General features: G+C 38.2%; 1 protein-coding gene across 2 annotated transcripts in view; it reads right to left on the minus strand.

Annotated features, from left to right (window-relative positions):
- Positions 1-18418, minus strand: part of LOC119648069 (succinyl-CoA:3-ketoacid-coenzyme A transferase, mitochondrial-like) — a 40210-nt gene that overhangs the window by 13228 nt on the left and 8564 nt on the right. The window contains exons 4-6 of one of the 2 annotated variants that reach the window (XM_038049544.1): positions 15488-15673; positions 15123-15437; positions 14961-15064 (exon numbers count right to left, since the gene is read on the minus strand). In XM_038049544.1, coding sequence (XP_037905472.1) covers positions 14961-15064; positions 15123-15437; positions 15488-15673 — 605 coding nt within the window. Of the gene's footprint in view, positions 1-14960; positions 15065-15122; positions 15438-15487; positions 15701-18418 lie in introns of both variants that reach the window. The other variant, XM_038049543.1, reaches the window with a different exon arrangement.

Here is an 18418-nt window from a genome sequence, read left to right on the forward strand (position 1 = left end):
AAAACCCCCCTTAAGTTTATCTCAGAGTTATAAAAGTTGGTAGTAGTATAAAATATAATATGCAGCATACAGCATATTATCCCCAAGTTTGATCAAAATCATACTATTACTAACAAAGTTACAGTAGCTCAAAATTGATTCTCCCCTGTAAATTTACTGCAACTAAATATCAATATCACATTGAAGTGGATAGTCAGACATGCTAAATGCAAATACATAACGGGCTACGTACAAATGGAATAGTTATACACTTAAATATACTCACAGAAGAAGCAAACAAAACCTTTTATACCTGAAACGCCCAGCTTCCGGTTTCCCAACTTGTTTTTCCACTAAATCCATTTGTTTGCCTATTGTAAAAGGAGTAATAATTTTAAAAAACAAACGGTTTTTCATCGGATTTATGGTCTTGAAGAAATACGATATCTATTTTATTTGTGAACAGCTAATATTCAAGGTTTTCTTCATTTTTTTTAATACTTTGGATATTGAGGAAAATAGCTAATATTCGTTTTGCAAACAGTGAGGAAGCTCAATAATCGATTTAAAAGTCGGAATAATGTTCTTAAATTGTAGTGTTAGCAGTATCAATCAATGTCTGTCACAAGCACTTTTCTCAGAAATGGCTACATCTATTGACTTAAGGAGGTCATCCCGTATGAAGGTCGTTTTTTCGTTGCTTTTAGAAATTTTTTGTGAAAAACTGGATAAAGATACAAATACGAAAATTTCACCATAAATTTATTAATATCTTGAGCGTGCATAGTAATCTTTCCACCCAGATCGTATAGTTGATTATTGAAATACAATTTATAAACCCATCCCCAAAAAAGGTATTTTTCTACTGCCAAGCTAGAAGGCGCTGCGATCATCTTAAAGAAAAAAGTAAACGGCATTTTAACGTACAAACTTAACTACAGTCTACAAACTAGGATTATTAAAAAATATTAGAAGCTAAATTTTTGGTGCTGTGTTCAACTTTTTTTATGAATTTTGGCGTTTTTCACTGCTTCTTAATGAATAAACAAGTCGGGAAACCGGAAGCTAGACGCCTCAGGTACGAAAGGTTTTGTGTATTTCTTTTATATAGAGATTTGAGTGTGCATTTGTCCCATTAGTATGTAGCACATACTATATGCATATATTATATGAAAATATCTACTTTCAAGTGATATTGACATCAAAGTTTTGAATTTTCACAGAATCGACAACTTTGACCTATTATAACTGTGTTAATAATAGTGTGATTTTCGCCAAATTTGGTGAGATCATGCTCTATACTGTAGCCTACATTCGTGATTCTAGGATGAACTTAAGGGGGGTTTTCCTATCAATTACTAAAAATTATGGTAATGTACTATTATTAACTTTATTCAAACAGGTATCCGTATGGAGGGTATTTCGGAGCCTAGGCACCATACAGTGGCAGCCTCTTGACTTTTTTCAGATTTTTCAGTTTGGTAGTTTCGGAGAATGGGTTCGTTAAAAAACTGACCACTTTCAACCCCCCTCACTCCCAATATTCCCAACAAATGTGAAAATCAAAACTGGCTTCGAAAAGTACTAATCGAGACCTTTAATTCGATACCCCACATGACTATATTTGATGAAAAAAAATTTACACCCCCCTTTTGCATGTATGGGGACCCCCCCCCCCCCCCCCCCCCCCTTAAATTCAACGTAAAAGGATGTAACTCACTATATGCGTGAGCGTTCGCAGTTCACACCTTTCTATCAAATTTGGTGTCACTCGCTATAACCGCCTCCAAGAAAAATGCGTGTGACGGACAGACAGACAGACAGTAAACCGATTTTAATCAGGTTTTGTGTTTACACAAAACCATAAAAAAACTACTGAACTAATCGCAATTATCCTAGTTTGCAGACCGTAAAAACATGTTCTGAATAAGTCGTGAAAATTTCAAAGAATTTCGTTGGATAGATTTTGAGCTATGGTGGCAGCCGTTATTCAACTTGCAGTTTCGAGAAAAACGCATTTAAAAAGTAGAATGCAATTTTTAGCCATAAAACCTTAACTGACCAGTAATCTGCTGTACCTAATCCATAAACCTTATGTTTCTTCAAGAAACATGTACAGCCTTGGCTTCAATTCTTGTCCTTTTAGGGAAGTCAATCGGACTGACTATTACGACTATTACGACGATCGACACAAATCTGGCATGTGACTTATCACGTGTTTAACACTATAACTTCCGAACGACTCCGAATATCAAAAAATCATTTTGCCCATATATTCTACACTATAGCTAGATAAAATTGATGCAAAAAGAGAGGGGTCACATATATGCAAAAGCGGGGTGTAAATTTTTTCTTCCCCGAATATGGTCAAGTGAGGTATCATTTGAAAGTTCTCGGTTAGTACATTTCAAATCATCGTTCTCAGAAACTACCGAAACCAAAAATCTTAAAAAAATTCACGAAGTTGCCACTGTACAGTCTCTAGACTTCGAAATATCTTATATATCGACACCTGCTTAAATAAACTTAATAATAGTACATTACTAAATGTTTGGGATATTGACTGAAAACCCCCTTAAATTCATCGTAGAACCATGAAATTTCACAGTAGTATAAGCATGATTCTATCAGATTTGGTATACCGCACTATTATTAAAAAATTATAATAAGTCAAAGTTGTGGCTTCTGTGCACATTTACTGCAAGCTAGAACTTTGAATGTGAGTATCAAGGAAAAGTGAATAGTTTGACTTAATATATATGAGATAGGTATAAATTGGACGCATGTCCACTCAAATATCAATTGATAAGGAACACACAAACCCTTTCTTACTTGAAGCATTTACCTTCTGGTTTTCCGACTTGTTTCTTTTACCGCGTTAACTTAGGGTTAGAAGTAGGTATGGTTGCGGATAGTGATTTATCTGCGGGTTTCGGGGCCTGTGTGAAAAGTTCACGTTTTAATGAACTGGAATCTGTAGTTGCAACTTGGGTGTATGCCCTCTTTTCTAATGAGGAGGTTATTATAATCCCTCTGTCTGTTTTTGGTGTTGTTGGTCGAGGGCTTAGTTTTCCGTTTTTTAGAGCGGGAAAAGCTGCTTCGTATATATTTTCGTTAGCGTGGAGATCCTTGGCTAGGAGACTGTATTAGTTTTTATTTGCGTTTTGTATGGAAATGCCCTATCAATATCTTAGGGGATATTTCTAAGAATCTAGCGCCGTGGCTCATGTTGCCGACAAAAAAATTTTACTAGGTAATCAAACTATTTTCATTCACCTGAGATTTTGACCAGTGTTTTGTAAATATAAATTGATAATTATTCAATATCTTTAATGCACGATTTAAGCAATGGTCCAAAAATTAACAAAATAGATTCTCTGAAGGGCTTATTAGCAAATGTGAAGAAATTCGCTGAAAACAGATACAAATAAGACGAAATACCGGAATTTGGTATAAAGGTTTTGTGTTCATCTTGTGTGAGAAATTTCCTATTCACGTTTTTCAAAGTGTTCCTTAATGTATGACATTTAGAAACTCCAACAATTTGACAATGACCATGTATTTCTAAACTCCAACTCTGCCGTCCATATGAGTTCGCTTTATATTGACGTCGTACACCTCTTAGAGTGCGATATATTCACGTGAAATATACAAATTTGACCTTCTATAACTTTGTTAATAACAATGAATTTTTGTTCCAAAATTATGCATTAGTAAGTAACAATACTTATAATACAATCTTACCAAATTGTATACTTCTAGAATTAACTTAAGGAGGCAGGGAACTGAATTTTTAAAATATGGTAATATACTATTATTATTATTAACGTCATTTAAGCAGGTATCGGAATGGGATGCATTTCGAGGCCTAGATTTCGAAAGGAAGCACCATTGTGATATTTTTCATATTTTGCGGTTGGATAGGTTCTGAGAACGAGACCTATTACACTTTTTGGAGCACACATTTTGAGTGATCAGTTTCGAAAAGGAGTGTGTCCTTTCTTTTAATACTCTACACGACCATATTTTGTAAAAAGAAATAAACACCCCCTTTCAATGTATGAGGAGTCTCTCCTTAAACCCAGTACAAAATGATGCCACCCGTTGCACGTAAAGGGATTCACAGACCACACATTCTCACCAAATTTCGTGACAATTAGTTCAGCCATTGCCGAGTAAATGGGGTGTGATACACAGACAGACATCGAATCCATTCTAATAAGGTTTTGTTTCGCACAAAAACTCAAAAAGGGCTCACCTAATAGCAGCAAAGGTCAAAAGGGCGGGGAGAAGTAACTCCACTATATATGGGACGTTAATATTCGACCCGAATGTCAATTCATCGTTATCATCAAGAGCGCAACAACCGGTATCCGCTCTAAGCCTGTCTTAATAAGGAACTCCAGACATCCCCGCCGAGATCAACCAATTCGATATCCCAAAAAGTTGTCTGGCGTCCTGACCTACGTCATCTCGTTCCATCTCAGGCAGAGTCTGCCTTGTTTTTTTCTACCATGGATATTGCCCTTATAGACTTTTCAGCCTGGATCATTCCCACCGTAACCTATTGAGCCGGATTTTAGCCATAACCTGACGGTCATGGTATCGTTATATAAACTACGGAATCATTCACCCTCATGTAGGATGGCAAACATTCTTCGGAAGATTCTTCTCTCAAACTCGGTCAAGAGTTCGCAACTTTTCTTGCTAAGAACCCATGTCTATAAGGAATATATGAGGACTGGCAAGATCATTGTCTTTGACCCTATGGTGAGACGTTCCGAGCGGAACAGTTTTTGTAAGCTGAAATAGGTTGTTAGCTGCCAACAACCGTGCCCCGATTTCATCGTCGTAGCTGTTATCGGTTGTGATTTTCGACCCTAGATAGGATAAATTATCAACGGTCTCAAAGTTGGAGTCTTTTATATTTACTCTTCCCGTTTGACCATTGCGGTTTGATGTTGTTGGTTGGATGGTTTTTGGTGCTGACGTTGCCACCATATATTTCGTCTTGCCTTCATTGATGTGCAGCCCCATTTCGCGCCGCCTGCTCGATCTGGATGAAAGCAGTTTGGACGTCTGGAGTCTTCTTCCCATGATGGCGACATTGTCAGCGCAGGTTGACTTACGTTGCGTTCCTCACATTTACCTCAGCATCACGGATCACTACTTCCAGGGCCAGGTTAAAGAGGACGTATGATAGGACATCCAGTTTTTTTAGATCGTTGTTGATGTCGAATGGTCTCGAAAGTGATCCTGCTGCTTTTATCTGGCCTCGCAAATTGTTCAGGGTCAGCCTAGTCGGTCTTATTAATTTTGTTGGGATACCAAATTCTCTCTGGCCGTGTACAGTTTTACACTGGCTATACTATCATAGGCGGCTTCAAAATCGATGCTTGCCGCACAGAGAAAATCTGGTCTGTTGCTGATTTGCCTGGAGTGAAGCCTCTTTGGTATGGTCCAATGATGTTCTCGGCATATGGGGCTATCTGACCTAGCAAGATAGCGGAGAATATCTTATACATGGTATTCAGCAACGTGATACCCCTATAATGGCTGCACTGCATGATATCTCCCTTTTTGTCAATTATTATCTTATTTGCATGGCTTTAAGATGGAGTAAATTCGTGTGAAATTGATAACTTTGAAACTAATAACCGGATTCTCATGAAACTTTGCAATATAGTGGACAGTTCCTCTTTGTTGCAAAATTTGGCAAACCCAAGATGAAATTAGGGGGTGTTTTTCGATCATCTTCTTAAAGTAGGTGATATACTATTATTAAGCTTATTTGAGCAGATCGGGGACACCTTTTAAGGACTAGATTTCATACGAGGGCACGGCCCTGATTTTTTTTCAGATTTTTGGGTAAAGTAGTTTGTCTCACTTTATATGTGCACGTTTTGACTCGTTACTCGCGCATTTAGCAATTTACATCCAAACTGAACGCTGACGAACTTAAGGGTTTTTTTTCGATTCATTTGATACCCCAACATGACTATAATTGGTGAGAAAAAATGTAAGCCCCCTTTCGCCCCCCTTAAAACTCAACACAAAATGGCGCTGCATATAAAGGGGGTGACAGTCGATTCAGTCGTTTCAGAGTAAATCGGGTGTGACAGACAAATAAACAGACGGACAGACAAACATTAACTCGATTTTGATAAGGTTTTGTTGTTTTACACAAAACTTTAAAAACGAAATCGGGGAGCGATGACATATTATTACCATACCATACACCGAAGTTCGGAGATACAAAAATCTTCGCCAGAGATTGCGACTACCAAAAAAATTAACTCTGAAAGCCCTCTGTACCTTACTAACCAACAACTCGGGTAATAAGGAAGTCGGAAAACCAGAAGCTGAACGCATATGTTATATGTCCCATCTGCACTGTAATGTAGGTATATACATATATTATGTCAGACCATTCACTTCAGTGTGATGTCAGTACCAAAGTCTTAGATTTCAGTAAATTTTCACAAAGGCGATATCTTTGACCTAATATAACTTTGTTAGTAGTAGTGCGTTTTCTACCAAACTTGATAGTATTGTGCTCTATTCATAGTTCCACCCAATTTCTAAAAAAATGTAATATATAATTATTAACTTTATTTGAGCAGATATCGGTATGAGGGGTATTTCGAAACCTAGACACTGCATTACATAGTGGCATTTGTTTCAGATTTTTCGATTGGGTGGCTTCTGAGAATGAGCCTGTGAAAGAAATTCTCACTTTGCAGCCCCCGCACTCCCCGCTTTTGCATTAAATGTCGGAGCTGAGACCAGCTATGGAGAGTACTAACCGAGACCTTTCGCAACTTGGATGAAGTGGCGTTCAAAATCTGGCAATGAAGTCGGTAGCTGTTAGAAGGTATTCGTTGCGTTTTGGTAAAAAATTCAGGATTGTTATGAGTTGTTTCCAATTCCCTTGCTTTTCACGAAGTGACAACCAAAAATACATCTTAATTTTTTTTAAATTAACAAAAATTACATTTTTATTGCGCAATTTCTATATACGTACTTGCACTTTTAAGCTTATTGAAATAAATAAACGCATACTGACTGGTTACTAATATTTTGTTTTGCCCCCATGGCGTTGAGGCTATTAAATGTTTAAAGTGTTTTCTACGATTTGGTAACAGCATTCTAAAATTTTTTTCTTTAACTCAAGTACGGAGCCAAATTGGCGTTCATTCACATAGACTTTCCTTGCAAGCATCCCCCATATATTCTCTATGGGGTTAAGATTATGACTTCGATGTGACCACTGCAAAATTTTTATTTGTCATTTAAAAATGATTTCATGTATGCAGAAGCGTGTACTGCCTCGTTGTCATGTTGGAAATTCCAGTCAATGTTATTATTCTCATCTAAATGCGGCATCAAAATGGCTTCCAGAAGCTCAGCATAAATTACTGAGTTCATTATGGTTGGTACGATTCCCTGTCGAAGGTTACCGAGAAAAGAAAATGTCCCCAAAACCATAACACTGTCCCCTCCAAGGTTGCGACTCACTCGATGAGCTTCATTTTTTTAGATCGTGCCAAAATGCGCTAAAGCTGGGCCGTAAACGTTAAAGTTCTTCTCATCCGAAAAAATTACTGCCTTCCATTCTCCTTCCCATTTCATCCACGATCTAGCAAATTTGAAACGAGCCTTATTATGTGTCGGTGTTAAATGAGGTGCTTTAGCAAGCTTTTTATATTTAATGCTGTTATCAGTATGGAAAATATGTTGCACTCGTCTCTTTTAATAGGAAGAAGTAATTTCGACATGATCTAGAACAAACCAAAGTTTTTTTCTAGTAGCTTCCTCCATATTCAGGGCGATTTCTCTTTTCCCGATCTTTTTATTTCCACACGGATGCTTTTTTGTACCGTATTTTCCCTTTAATCTAAAGAAATTCCGCAAAACTCTTTCTTCTTCGGTTAACACTTTTCCACGAGGCATCGCTATAATCTAAGCTAAAAAAACTAAAGTTGAGTACTATTTTACGTAGAACACTACAAAATTTCACGTCACACCTTTTAATTACAAAAAAAACTTTTCGAAAGTAATTTTATAGACGTTTTAACTACCTGCGTTTATAGAAATTGCGCATTTGCAAATGGTTGCTTTCGACCAGAAACAAAATATCGTACAACATTTTTCAGCTGATCTAAATATCGCTGTCATAGTGAATTGTTTCAATTGTTTCACAAAATCTTCGCATTCAATCTAAGAAAAAAAAAATGTAACTGCGTATATAGAAATTGCGCTCACTGTAATTTGGCCTTCGTTAGAGAAAAGAAAACTTGATGGCGACCTAGCGCTCATCAGTATTCTTTCGCGGATTGTTCTCCAACTGCCGAACGACAACCTGATCACGAAAGGAGCCTTGGGGCCTTGAGACTATCAACCCTTGCGAGTAGATGCTGTAATGACGATGTAGTCGATCTGGTTAAATCTACATTGCTGGTCATATGAAACCCAACTGTCCTCATGGCGCACTTTTTATTCGACAGTGTACCCCCAACGGCGAGTAGACGGAAGCTACAGAAAGCCATAAACATCCAGTTGCTTCATGTCTCATAATAGGTAAGATGATTGTCGGTTGCCAAGAGTAAGGTTGTGGCAAATGATTCAACGTGATTGACTCACTTGTTGTTAATACGACCGGTAGGTATTTAGCTCAAAATATCAAAGTAGTTTTCATGACAATCTGGAACAACCACGCCGCTCATTTAGTTCGGTTAACTTGGTAGATGTTGTCTTCCACTTGCACGTTATTTACTAGCATTAAGTTCTCGCAGTGTTCCCGAATCTCCTCCCTGACTTGTCGATCACAAATTTTCGAGAACTTCACCGTGTGTTCCCGGAGACGATTTTTTTCTTTCACTTTGATTCAAGACCCGGGTCAATCGACCATGACCCAGTACAATACGCACAAACACAGTAAGGTCAATATGAGAGCTACAGACCCTGCTCGTTTTTTACTCCTACCCCCTCTCCTAGTGATCCGAGGGGTAGAAGGGAGGGACGATACGACCATTTTTTGCCTCTTACCCCTGCTCCTAGTAACAGGATGGGTAGAAGGTTGAGATGATTCGACGAGAAGCAATCGACTGAGTCGGAGGATAACATGAAAGAATTAGATTCCAAATTGTCTACCTCATTTTCTCATTCTGGTCTTCTCGTACCAATTGTTAAACAGACCTGAGCAAGTTTTCTTTCTTCTTCCTTTGAATTGAACCTGATGATGCCCTTGACATCTGTATACGTTTCCAAGACCCGTGCAATCTTTCAATGGAGCGCACTAATTGACGACCAGGGCCTTTCTAGCTTTTCTCCAAGTGGGCCGGATAACCATTGGCGAACCTTTTCCAAAACTGCTTCTGGGGCTCCTAATATGCAGTCGTCGCTTTGTTGCGGGTAGGCCGACGTTAGCTTTGCTTTCCATGGGGATTGACAACAAACACACTTGAATGGCGAAATATTCAAATATGAAACAGCAGGCATCTGCTTGTTAGGCCACTTATGACGGCTCGACAAGCCCTCCAAAATGCCTTGCGCTAGGTGCATTGTGATGCCGAACAATCCTCTCCCGAGTCGTATGTTCGATGCTTTCAGATACGGCCTTAATCCAGGCTTCTTTCAGCGCTTTTGAGGTGCAAGCCAGGTTCGTTCCATTGTCTGATCTGGCATTTTTCTAAAGCCCCGAGAACTGATAAAACTTCGAAATGTTGCCGATTCGCCTCTCATTAGGATACACCTTATGCAGCTCAGCATTTTCTTCACTCGCTGCTGAAGCGCAGGAATAAAATATCTTTTTCCGACAAGACTCATCGTGAGCCCTATTCCGTAACAATTATACTTGTGGTGGGTGTGGCGGATTAGAAGGTCTATTAAGTGAGATTTAGCCAAAATGGTCCTTCCGGGCAAATGGAAGAAAGGATCGATCCAGCCTACCCCCGCACGAAGTGTGCCAGTCCCATTCTCTAACAAGTCGGGAAACCGGAAGCTCGGCGCTTCAGGTATGAAAGGTTTTGTTTGCTTCTTCTGTGAGTAAATTTGAGCGGAGAACTATCCCATTTGTACGTAGCATGTTATGTATATGCATTTAGCATATCAGGCTACTCACTTTAGTGTGATATTGATATTTAGTTGCATTAAATTTACACGGCAAAGTCAACTTTGAGTTGTTGTAACTTTGTTAGTAGTAGTATGACTTTGGTCAAGCTTGGGGATAATATGCTTCATATCATATTTTATACTACTACCAACTTTTATAATTCTAGGATAAACTTAAGGGGGTTTTTAATCGATTTCCCCAAAAATACGGTGTTATACTATTATTAACTTAATTTGAGCGAATATCGCATAGAGGCAGCTTCATGAATTTTTTCAGATTTTTCGGTTGGCTATTTTCTGAGAATGGGTCCTTAAATAAATCATCATTTTCCACCCCTCCCACTCCCCGCCTTTCTAACAAATGTCAAAACTAAGACCAGCTTCGAAAAGTACGAGACCTTTCATTTGATACCCAACAAGACTATATTCGGTGAAAAAAAATTTTACACCCCCCTTTGTTATGTATGGCGACTGCCAACCGAAGAGGTTCCTAACCGTCCTCCTCCTCAGATATTAGTAATTCTTGTTGGAGGAACTCAGGTCCAGTAAACCATAAGTCATGACCCACCAACTTTTAAGGACATATTCCTCAAGGTTCACAATCGGCAGGATTGGATTTAGATTTCACATGATGTATATTCTCCGGCGACATCATTTTCTGAATAGCTGCTACCCATTTGTTCTCAAGTTCGCGTTGGCGTCGAATCCACCACAGCGAAAGTTCTGAGTCCGTAAGTGCCGTGAAGTGAATGGCTATTTTCCCAAGGCTTTTCCATACGCCTGGATAGAACCCTGACCACAATATTTTGGAGTTCCAGCATGGAGATTGTCCAAGCTTCTAACTCTTGATTGACCCGTATTGTAAGATGAATTATTGGACCTCTTGCGACTATTAACCGAATTCTGTAGCAGACCTCACTTTTCATCCGGCTGTACACGACCGCATCATAACCATTTGCGCAGCCGTCGCTCAAACATATGAGGTCTAACTTCGCTGTATTGAAATCCCAACCAGTCCAACGAGGGATCTTCATACCATTAGTTTCTCCCTGTGGTTTTGGCTAATTTGGGTATTCCAATCATACCCTTCCCGCCACAGGTTTTAAATTGCAATCTTGATCTTCAGTATTACGGGAAGTAACCAACTTATGGGGTCGTACAATGAACCAGTAATACTAAGAACTTTTCTTTTGGTGTATTGGGTAATCAAAAAAGGATTGATTTTATACAGGAAACAGTCCTCTTGGGGGTTGTATTGTATCCACAAGATTTTAATGACAATTTCTGCTTTCTGCACTTCTATGAGCGAGTCAATTCTGTAGGACTGATCTACATGTAATAAAGTTTCCTTTCGATTTGGGGTCCACTTGCACAAAGAAAGCTTTCCTTTCTCTAGGGTTTCCAAAAATGTTCGGATGGAATTTTGGGCTTCTTCTAGGCTGAAGGTACCAGGTCATCCATGCAGAATGCATTCTTTATTACCCAGTTCGTTTCAGCATCGAGAGGATTATCATTGGCTACTTGATGCAATGCCCTAATCATTCGCCAAGGCGCATAATCTAAGCCGTATTTCAGTGCTTTGGTGAAATACTCCCTGAGTGGATATTCCTGGTTATTCCTCCACAAGATCCTGAACTTGAACTGATCCTCTGGGCCCAACACCTCTCAGCACCTCATCCATGTGTCCTAAGTCGAAATACTCAAGCATGAACTCGTCATTTCATCTTGAGCTATTTATTTTTTCAGTGCTTTTCCTGTGCCAAATAGTATTGGCCAGCTTTGTGGTAGGTCTCAGATCTTCCTGACGCCAGGGGATTGGGACCACATATCTTCCCTCTTCCGTCCGATAATGATTCTAGGAATTAAGCTTCTCGCACTTATGCTCATCTAAAGTATTACTGTCGTCCTTATTCAGTGGGATATCCCAGAATAGCTTGAGGCAGTGTTCCACTTCCTCTAGTTCCCCTGGTCTAGAAACAATCTACCCAAGTTTGGTATTTTTGAAGAGGAAGCTATCAATAATTTCAACTAAAAACTAGAAACAACTGTTTGACTCAAGCAGGATTGGGACATGGGTGCGAATTCTGTAACTGAATCCGTCAGTTTTCTGTCTTCTAACAGTGATTTCACTCGTGGAGGGAATTGCGGGGGTGTCTCTTTAGTGACTCTTTTCACAGCCAAGGTTTTGGTTTGAATGATTGAGCCGTTCCGTACATGAATATGTACGTTTACCAGGGCGAAAACCCTCCCTATTTCGGAGACTTAAATGTTCGTCCTTTTTTGGACTACCCCTCACTTTGGCGAATAAGACACTGCAACCTTTCAGCCATCTTCTGCCCCTATCTGAACGACAGCTATGGGAAGAACAGTACTGAAACAAGCTAATTTCATCGAATTCCCTCCATGATGTGATGCAATTCCATCATTGTCCTCAACTTCCCTTTGATCCTTGCAAGGGTGCATAACCGTAAAGTGCTGTTTCTTGCAAATATCACATTTGCTCTTTTATTTATTCCAAGCCTCTCGCCTATATTTATGACAGGCGCAATAGATACAAAGGAGCAACTGACACATCAAACTCTCTTTGTTCCCGCTTTCTGCAAGTTTGAAGCATTTAGCAGTACTATGAGCTTTAGTGTAGACAAAACAATTTTTCGCGTTTGGCGTCACCTCGAAGTTTGCATTGCAGCATCATCAGCCTCTTAGTCCAGCCTATGTCCGAACCATCGTAAACTGAATTAAATATACTTTTGTTGGGCTAATATTGGCTAAGATTTCCTCCAAAAATGGAGATATGAGGTACCGGAGAACAAGGTCGAAGACGATAACCTCTGCTCCAGGGAGGCCATTCTTCTCTGGAACTATTTCTAGGCAGAAATTGATCATGCGTGAAATATGGGTTATTTTTCCTATTGCGGTAATCGAAATGTTCGCTAGCTCGCGAGCCCCAGCTGGTTGATTTGCAAGTTGGTTCCTCTGGTCTTGATGAGAAGGACCAGCAACTGCACTATCTGGGCCGGTAGTTGACTGTCGTGTGAACATTTTTCCTCCCCTTGATTTGGTGATCCCGTTGGAAATTCCTCAGTACTACCATTGAAAGGATTGCAGACCAGCAGCTTCCTCCAAACTACAAATTTTATTTTCCAATATAGATATATATTTCGGGAGCAACTTACCCCCTTCATCTGTAGCTTTGTACCTTACTCAAAACCTTTTTTTAAATAGCAGTCAAACTTTTAAATGATATATCTCTAGTCCTTTTTTAAGAACGATTTACAAAAAAAAAAAAACACTTTTCATGACAACTTTAACAGTAGATTGCGCCTTTAAGAGATTTTGCACTTTTCAAGGTTTTGTACGAAAAAAAAAACATTATTCAAATTGATCCAATTGCTATCTATACGCCTGTCTTCCTGTCACACCCGATTACTCGGAAAATTATATATGTGGTCTGGTGGTCTTCCATATATATGAAAAAGGATGTAATTGTTTTTTCTCAGAATATAGCCATCTAGAGTATCAAGTGGAAAGGCTCAATTATTACTTTGCGGAACTGATATTTTTATTTCTGATGTTGGGGAAGGGGAGGAGGCAGCTCAAAATGTATGTCCTAGAAAATGAAACAGGTCCCATTTCCAGAACCTATGCAGCCGAAACAATCTGAAAGAAGAATTACAATGGTGCATCTACATCAAATCTAAACATCAAAATACATCCCATTCTGATATCTGCTAAAATAAACTTAATAATGGCATATACTTTAGAAATTCATTCGAAAACCCCCTTAAGTTCATCCAGCGAGTGTAATGTTCGGTGGTTTTGCCAGAAGATACGCTGGTGCTGCGTCGTAAAAGCAAGATCGTCACGCAGCGAGTCCGTGGTATCAGATAGTGTAGGCTCAACATGCAGCGTAAGTTGGGACATGAAGTCCCCAAAAGAGTCAGAGTTCGTTTGCATACCTCGGCGCAAAAAAGGGATGTTTGGAGTTCCTTATGTAAGGCAGGCCTACACCGGATACCAGCTGTTGCGCAGTTGATGATGATTATTGATTTTTTATATTTAAAGAGTTTAGATGGTCTTGTTGGTTGATTCTATTCGTTTTAACATTTTCTATGATTTTTCGTGCTTCGCCGACATCCGCAATCTTTGGAGGGGTATGGCAATTCACGAAAATTTACTTATATGGAGTGTAATTTGTATCTATGTTTGGAGTTGTATTGTATGCAAATGAATAGTGCGGTACTCATTTGTCCCTTTGCTAATTAAAAGAATATATATATATTAATTTAATATCCAATGGTTTCTTTTACCCGCATCTAGCAAATTCAGTGCCAAAATTTGATTTCATTATCTTAAAATGTCCATATTTTAGTATAAATTAATTAAATAAAGCTAGTGTTTGCTTCTTTATTTTCTATTGGGAATGCAATAACGAATTTGGTTAATTCATTTTGTAAAGTCAAAATATATGTTACCATTGATTAAGGATCAATGATACGGCAGGAGTACAGACATTTAGTATAAATGGTAATATAAGGTATAATTCTGGAAAGTTTTAATGAAATCCAACACTTATATATACTTTATAATTTATATAAGATAAAAGTTTTCTATTTCATGTGAATTTATTCTTTATTCAACCGCGTCAACCGTGATAGGGCGTTCTTTCTCGTGTAAAAGTGCGACAGTTTTATATAAGAGTGTTAAAGCGGTTATCAATTGGTTTATATAATAGAGGTACTCTTATGAGATCAGCTTTTATAAGCATACTGTGTGCACATATTTTTCCAAGTGTTTTTAGAACATAATATCAAATAAATGTACTTTCGACCTCCACCTTATTTAATTATAATCATTTGTATACTTACATTTTCTTTCGTTGGGAACGGCCCAAGGCCAAGGATTCCGTTTTCTGACTGTAAAAACACTTTTATTCCTTTCGGAATGAAATTTGATGACAGAACTGGTATACCTAGAGATAAAAATTATTTAGTGGCTTCACAAAGTAGAGATTCTCTAGTATGAATTACCAATTCCCAAATTAGCATACATTCCGTCCTTAAACTCCAGTGCTACTCGGCGAGCGATTCTCTCACGAATATTTGCACCGCCACTAGTATCCTTCGATTTGCCACCAGTACTGTTTTCATCATCTCGTACACGTAAACGTTCAACGCGCTTTATATACTTCTCACCTTTTATAATGCGCTGAACAAATATTCCTGGCACATGTATTTCATCTGGTTTCAGATCGCCAACAGGAACAATTTCTTCAACTTCAGCGATGGTGACCTTCGCTGCCTTGCACATTGGAGCATTAAAATTTCTCGCCGCCTTATTGAAAACTGTTTCAAAGTTACTTTCTAAATTTTTGCTTTAAACATTCAACACATACTCAAATTTCCGAGTGAATCAGCTTTGTAAGCCTTCACAAGAGCGTAGTCGCCAAAAATGGCGTCTTCCATAATGTAAGGTTTGCCATTGAATTCGCGAATTTCTTTTGGCTCACTAGCTATTTCCACTTTTCCATCTTCACTGTATTTAATTGGGGCACCACCCATTTGGATTTGTGTTCCATACCCTGTCGGTGTGAAAAAAGCGGGAATACCTGTTTTGCATAATAATAAAAAACCTTGTAGATCTACTAAAACATGTATATTATGTATATATAGTCAAAATAAAATAATTACAAATAGGTAAACACAAGTATCAAACTCAAATTGAATTAGAAGTCAACAGTTCAAATAAATATCATAAATGTGGAGAAAGCCCTCAGACCCTACTGGCCCATTATACTCCATTCCCCCATCTAACGAACTCGTTTATGTATCGCTGCATTTCCGTTAGTGGATGCGATGCTACCTTCTGCAGCTGCAGTACATCAGCACCAAAAATCTGGTGTCTGGCACTCACATAGAAGATGTTTCGTGGATTCCGCTTCCTCATTACAGGATGTACACGTATCATCTTGGAGAATGCCTATTTTAAAGATACGTCCAGCTAGTGAAATATGGCCAGTCAGAATTCCCAAAATACTTCTGCATGTTTTCCTTCCGACGGGAAAAACTGTGCAGTGTATTTGTTGTTTCTGACTGGAAAAGTTTGGTGTGGCTAGGAGCACTAAGACTTGGTAACCTGTCAGTGTGGGAAATTTGAGCCCACTTTTGGATAGTAGCATTAACCTATGCTTCTCACACTCCACTCGCTGGTTCCGGTCCCAACATGGAGGAATTCGAACCCCCTTTTGCTAAGGAATCCGATTTTTCATTAACCTCTGCATCATAGTGACCAGGTTCTCATACCGTATTAAATCTGCAAATGGAGTCCAATCGGTTTCTATATTCCTGAACCATTTTCGAGATGATCAAAAAACTGAAAAAAATCAATAGACTGCCACTATATGGTCCTAGGGTCCGAAATACCTTTCATTCCAATATCTGTTCAAATAAAGTTAATAATAGTATATTACTATAATTTTTAGTGATTGGCCTCAAAACCTTCCTTAAGCTCATCTGAGAACCACGAAATTTTGTAGCAATCTAGGCTACAACATAAAGCATCATCCCACCAAGTTAAATGCCAATATTACGCGAAAGTGGATATGCTCGCATAATATATACGAGTACATATATTACGTGCGGGGTACTAATGGGAAAAATGCACCCTCAAATGAAATATACAAACCCTTTCAAACCTTCCGGATTTTCGACTGGTTTAGTATAAGTTCTTTCTAGAGAAAAAGACAATAACTCGATTACCACATTCCGAGCATTTTTCCCGTCTCTTACAAGGCACGCCGCATGTGAATAGAAAAAAGGAAAAGCGATTGAAATCAGCGAAGTCGAAATAGTTTAAAAGCATTCGCAAAATACTGAAGAAACGTTCAAATCAAATGGTCCTTAACAGAAATATATATACATACATCTCGTCTTATGAAATTACATGTATCAGGCAATCTTGTCATTTACAAACTACTTTAAAATTTTGATAACTGAATGAAGAACATCTGCAAAAGAACCGAACGTGCCAAAAAGAATAATACTCCACACAGGAGATGTGACGTTGGGCTCAATACAAACCCAGAGTGAAGCATATCAACCTGATGCGGATTATTTTACACTATTTGCCAGAAAGAACTCAAAGACTATAGACAAAGTAATGGCATTAAGCTCATCATTAGCTATAATACAAAAAAAAACGCATTTCGACTCACTCACTTTACTAAGTCGACTCAAAAGAGTCAGCATTATTTACATTTCGCCTATAGCACTATAACTTAAAAAGCAGCTAAGAACAATAAAACACATGTAACTAAATTTCAAAATAAATATTTTCCATTTCGTTATTAAAGCAAGTTCTTTCGGGAAAAAGTAGGTCCTATATTACTTTCCGATGTATTAAGAAAAGGTACAGTAGATATCCAAAAAGTTTGCCATCAACACGCCCCAGAATTGGCTTTTAAATGTTTGGATAAGTTAAAAAGTGATCCAATTTTTAAAGTAAGAATTTCGAAACACAAATCACATCCGGCCGTTTCAGGGGAAACTTGCATACACATATTTCTCAATACTCACTCTACCTTCAATTTATTCTTACAGTGTATTACAATCTACGCTACACTTTCACTAAATTACATATTATGCGTTTTCATATTTTTTCTATTCATTCCGTACTTCCTCATATGCAATAAAACCTCATTAATTTATTCTGCAAAGTGAAACTTTACTATTTCACCGTGTGCTCAGCGAAATAATTTATTGAACATTTTCTAGGATGAAAATGTTCACCCGAGAAAGAATATTAACAAACATTATTTACTCATGACTGACACACAGTTTTATTACCCCCTTTTAAGATTCGGCAGACGACTTTATTATGAATGTACTTCGTATGTAGGTTGCTCTGCGATAATTATCTCTAATGTGACAGCGGCTTCATATTACCCATTAAATGCCATACAAATATATTACACACCAAAATCGCAATAAACAATTTCCCTAATATAGTGTAATTTCTGTTTAAAATACATACTTTGCGTATTGAGATTTAATTTCATTTAAAAATAAAAGGCAAAAATGAAAATCATCACGAATATTCATAGATTCGAGATATGAATATTCGTATTAAAATTGCTTCATTCCATACTGAAATTTGTACAGCGCCTAACGGTTCCTTTTTTCAACGTGTGTGTACAGTTTGATTCTTGTGCACTACAACGGTTGTTTCTGTTAGTGTTTTTTATAGTTTTTGGCTTCTACTGCTTTAGTGTGCCTATTTTCTTGCATTAAGCTTTGTGGCTACTCTTCTCCTAATCTTTGAATCATTG

Source organism: Hermetia illucens, chromosome 2 (genome assembly GCF_905115235.1).
Source record: "Hermetia illucens chromosome 2, iHerIll2.2.curated.20191125, whole genome shotgun sequence".
NCBI classification, from domain to species: Eukaryota; Metazoa; Arthropoda; class Insecta; order Diptera; family Stratiomyidae; genus Hermetia; species Hermetia illucens.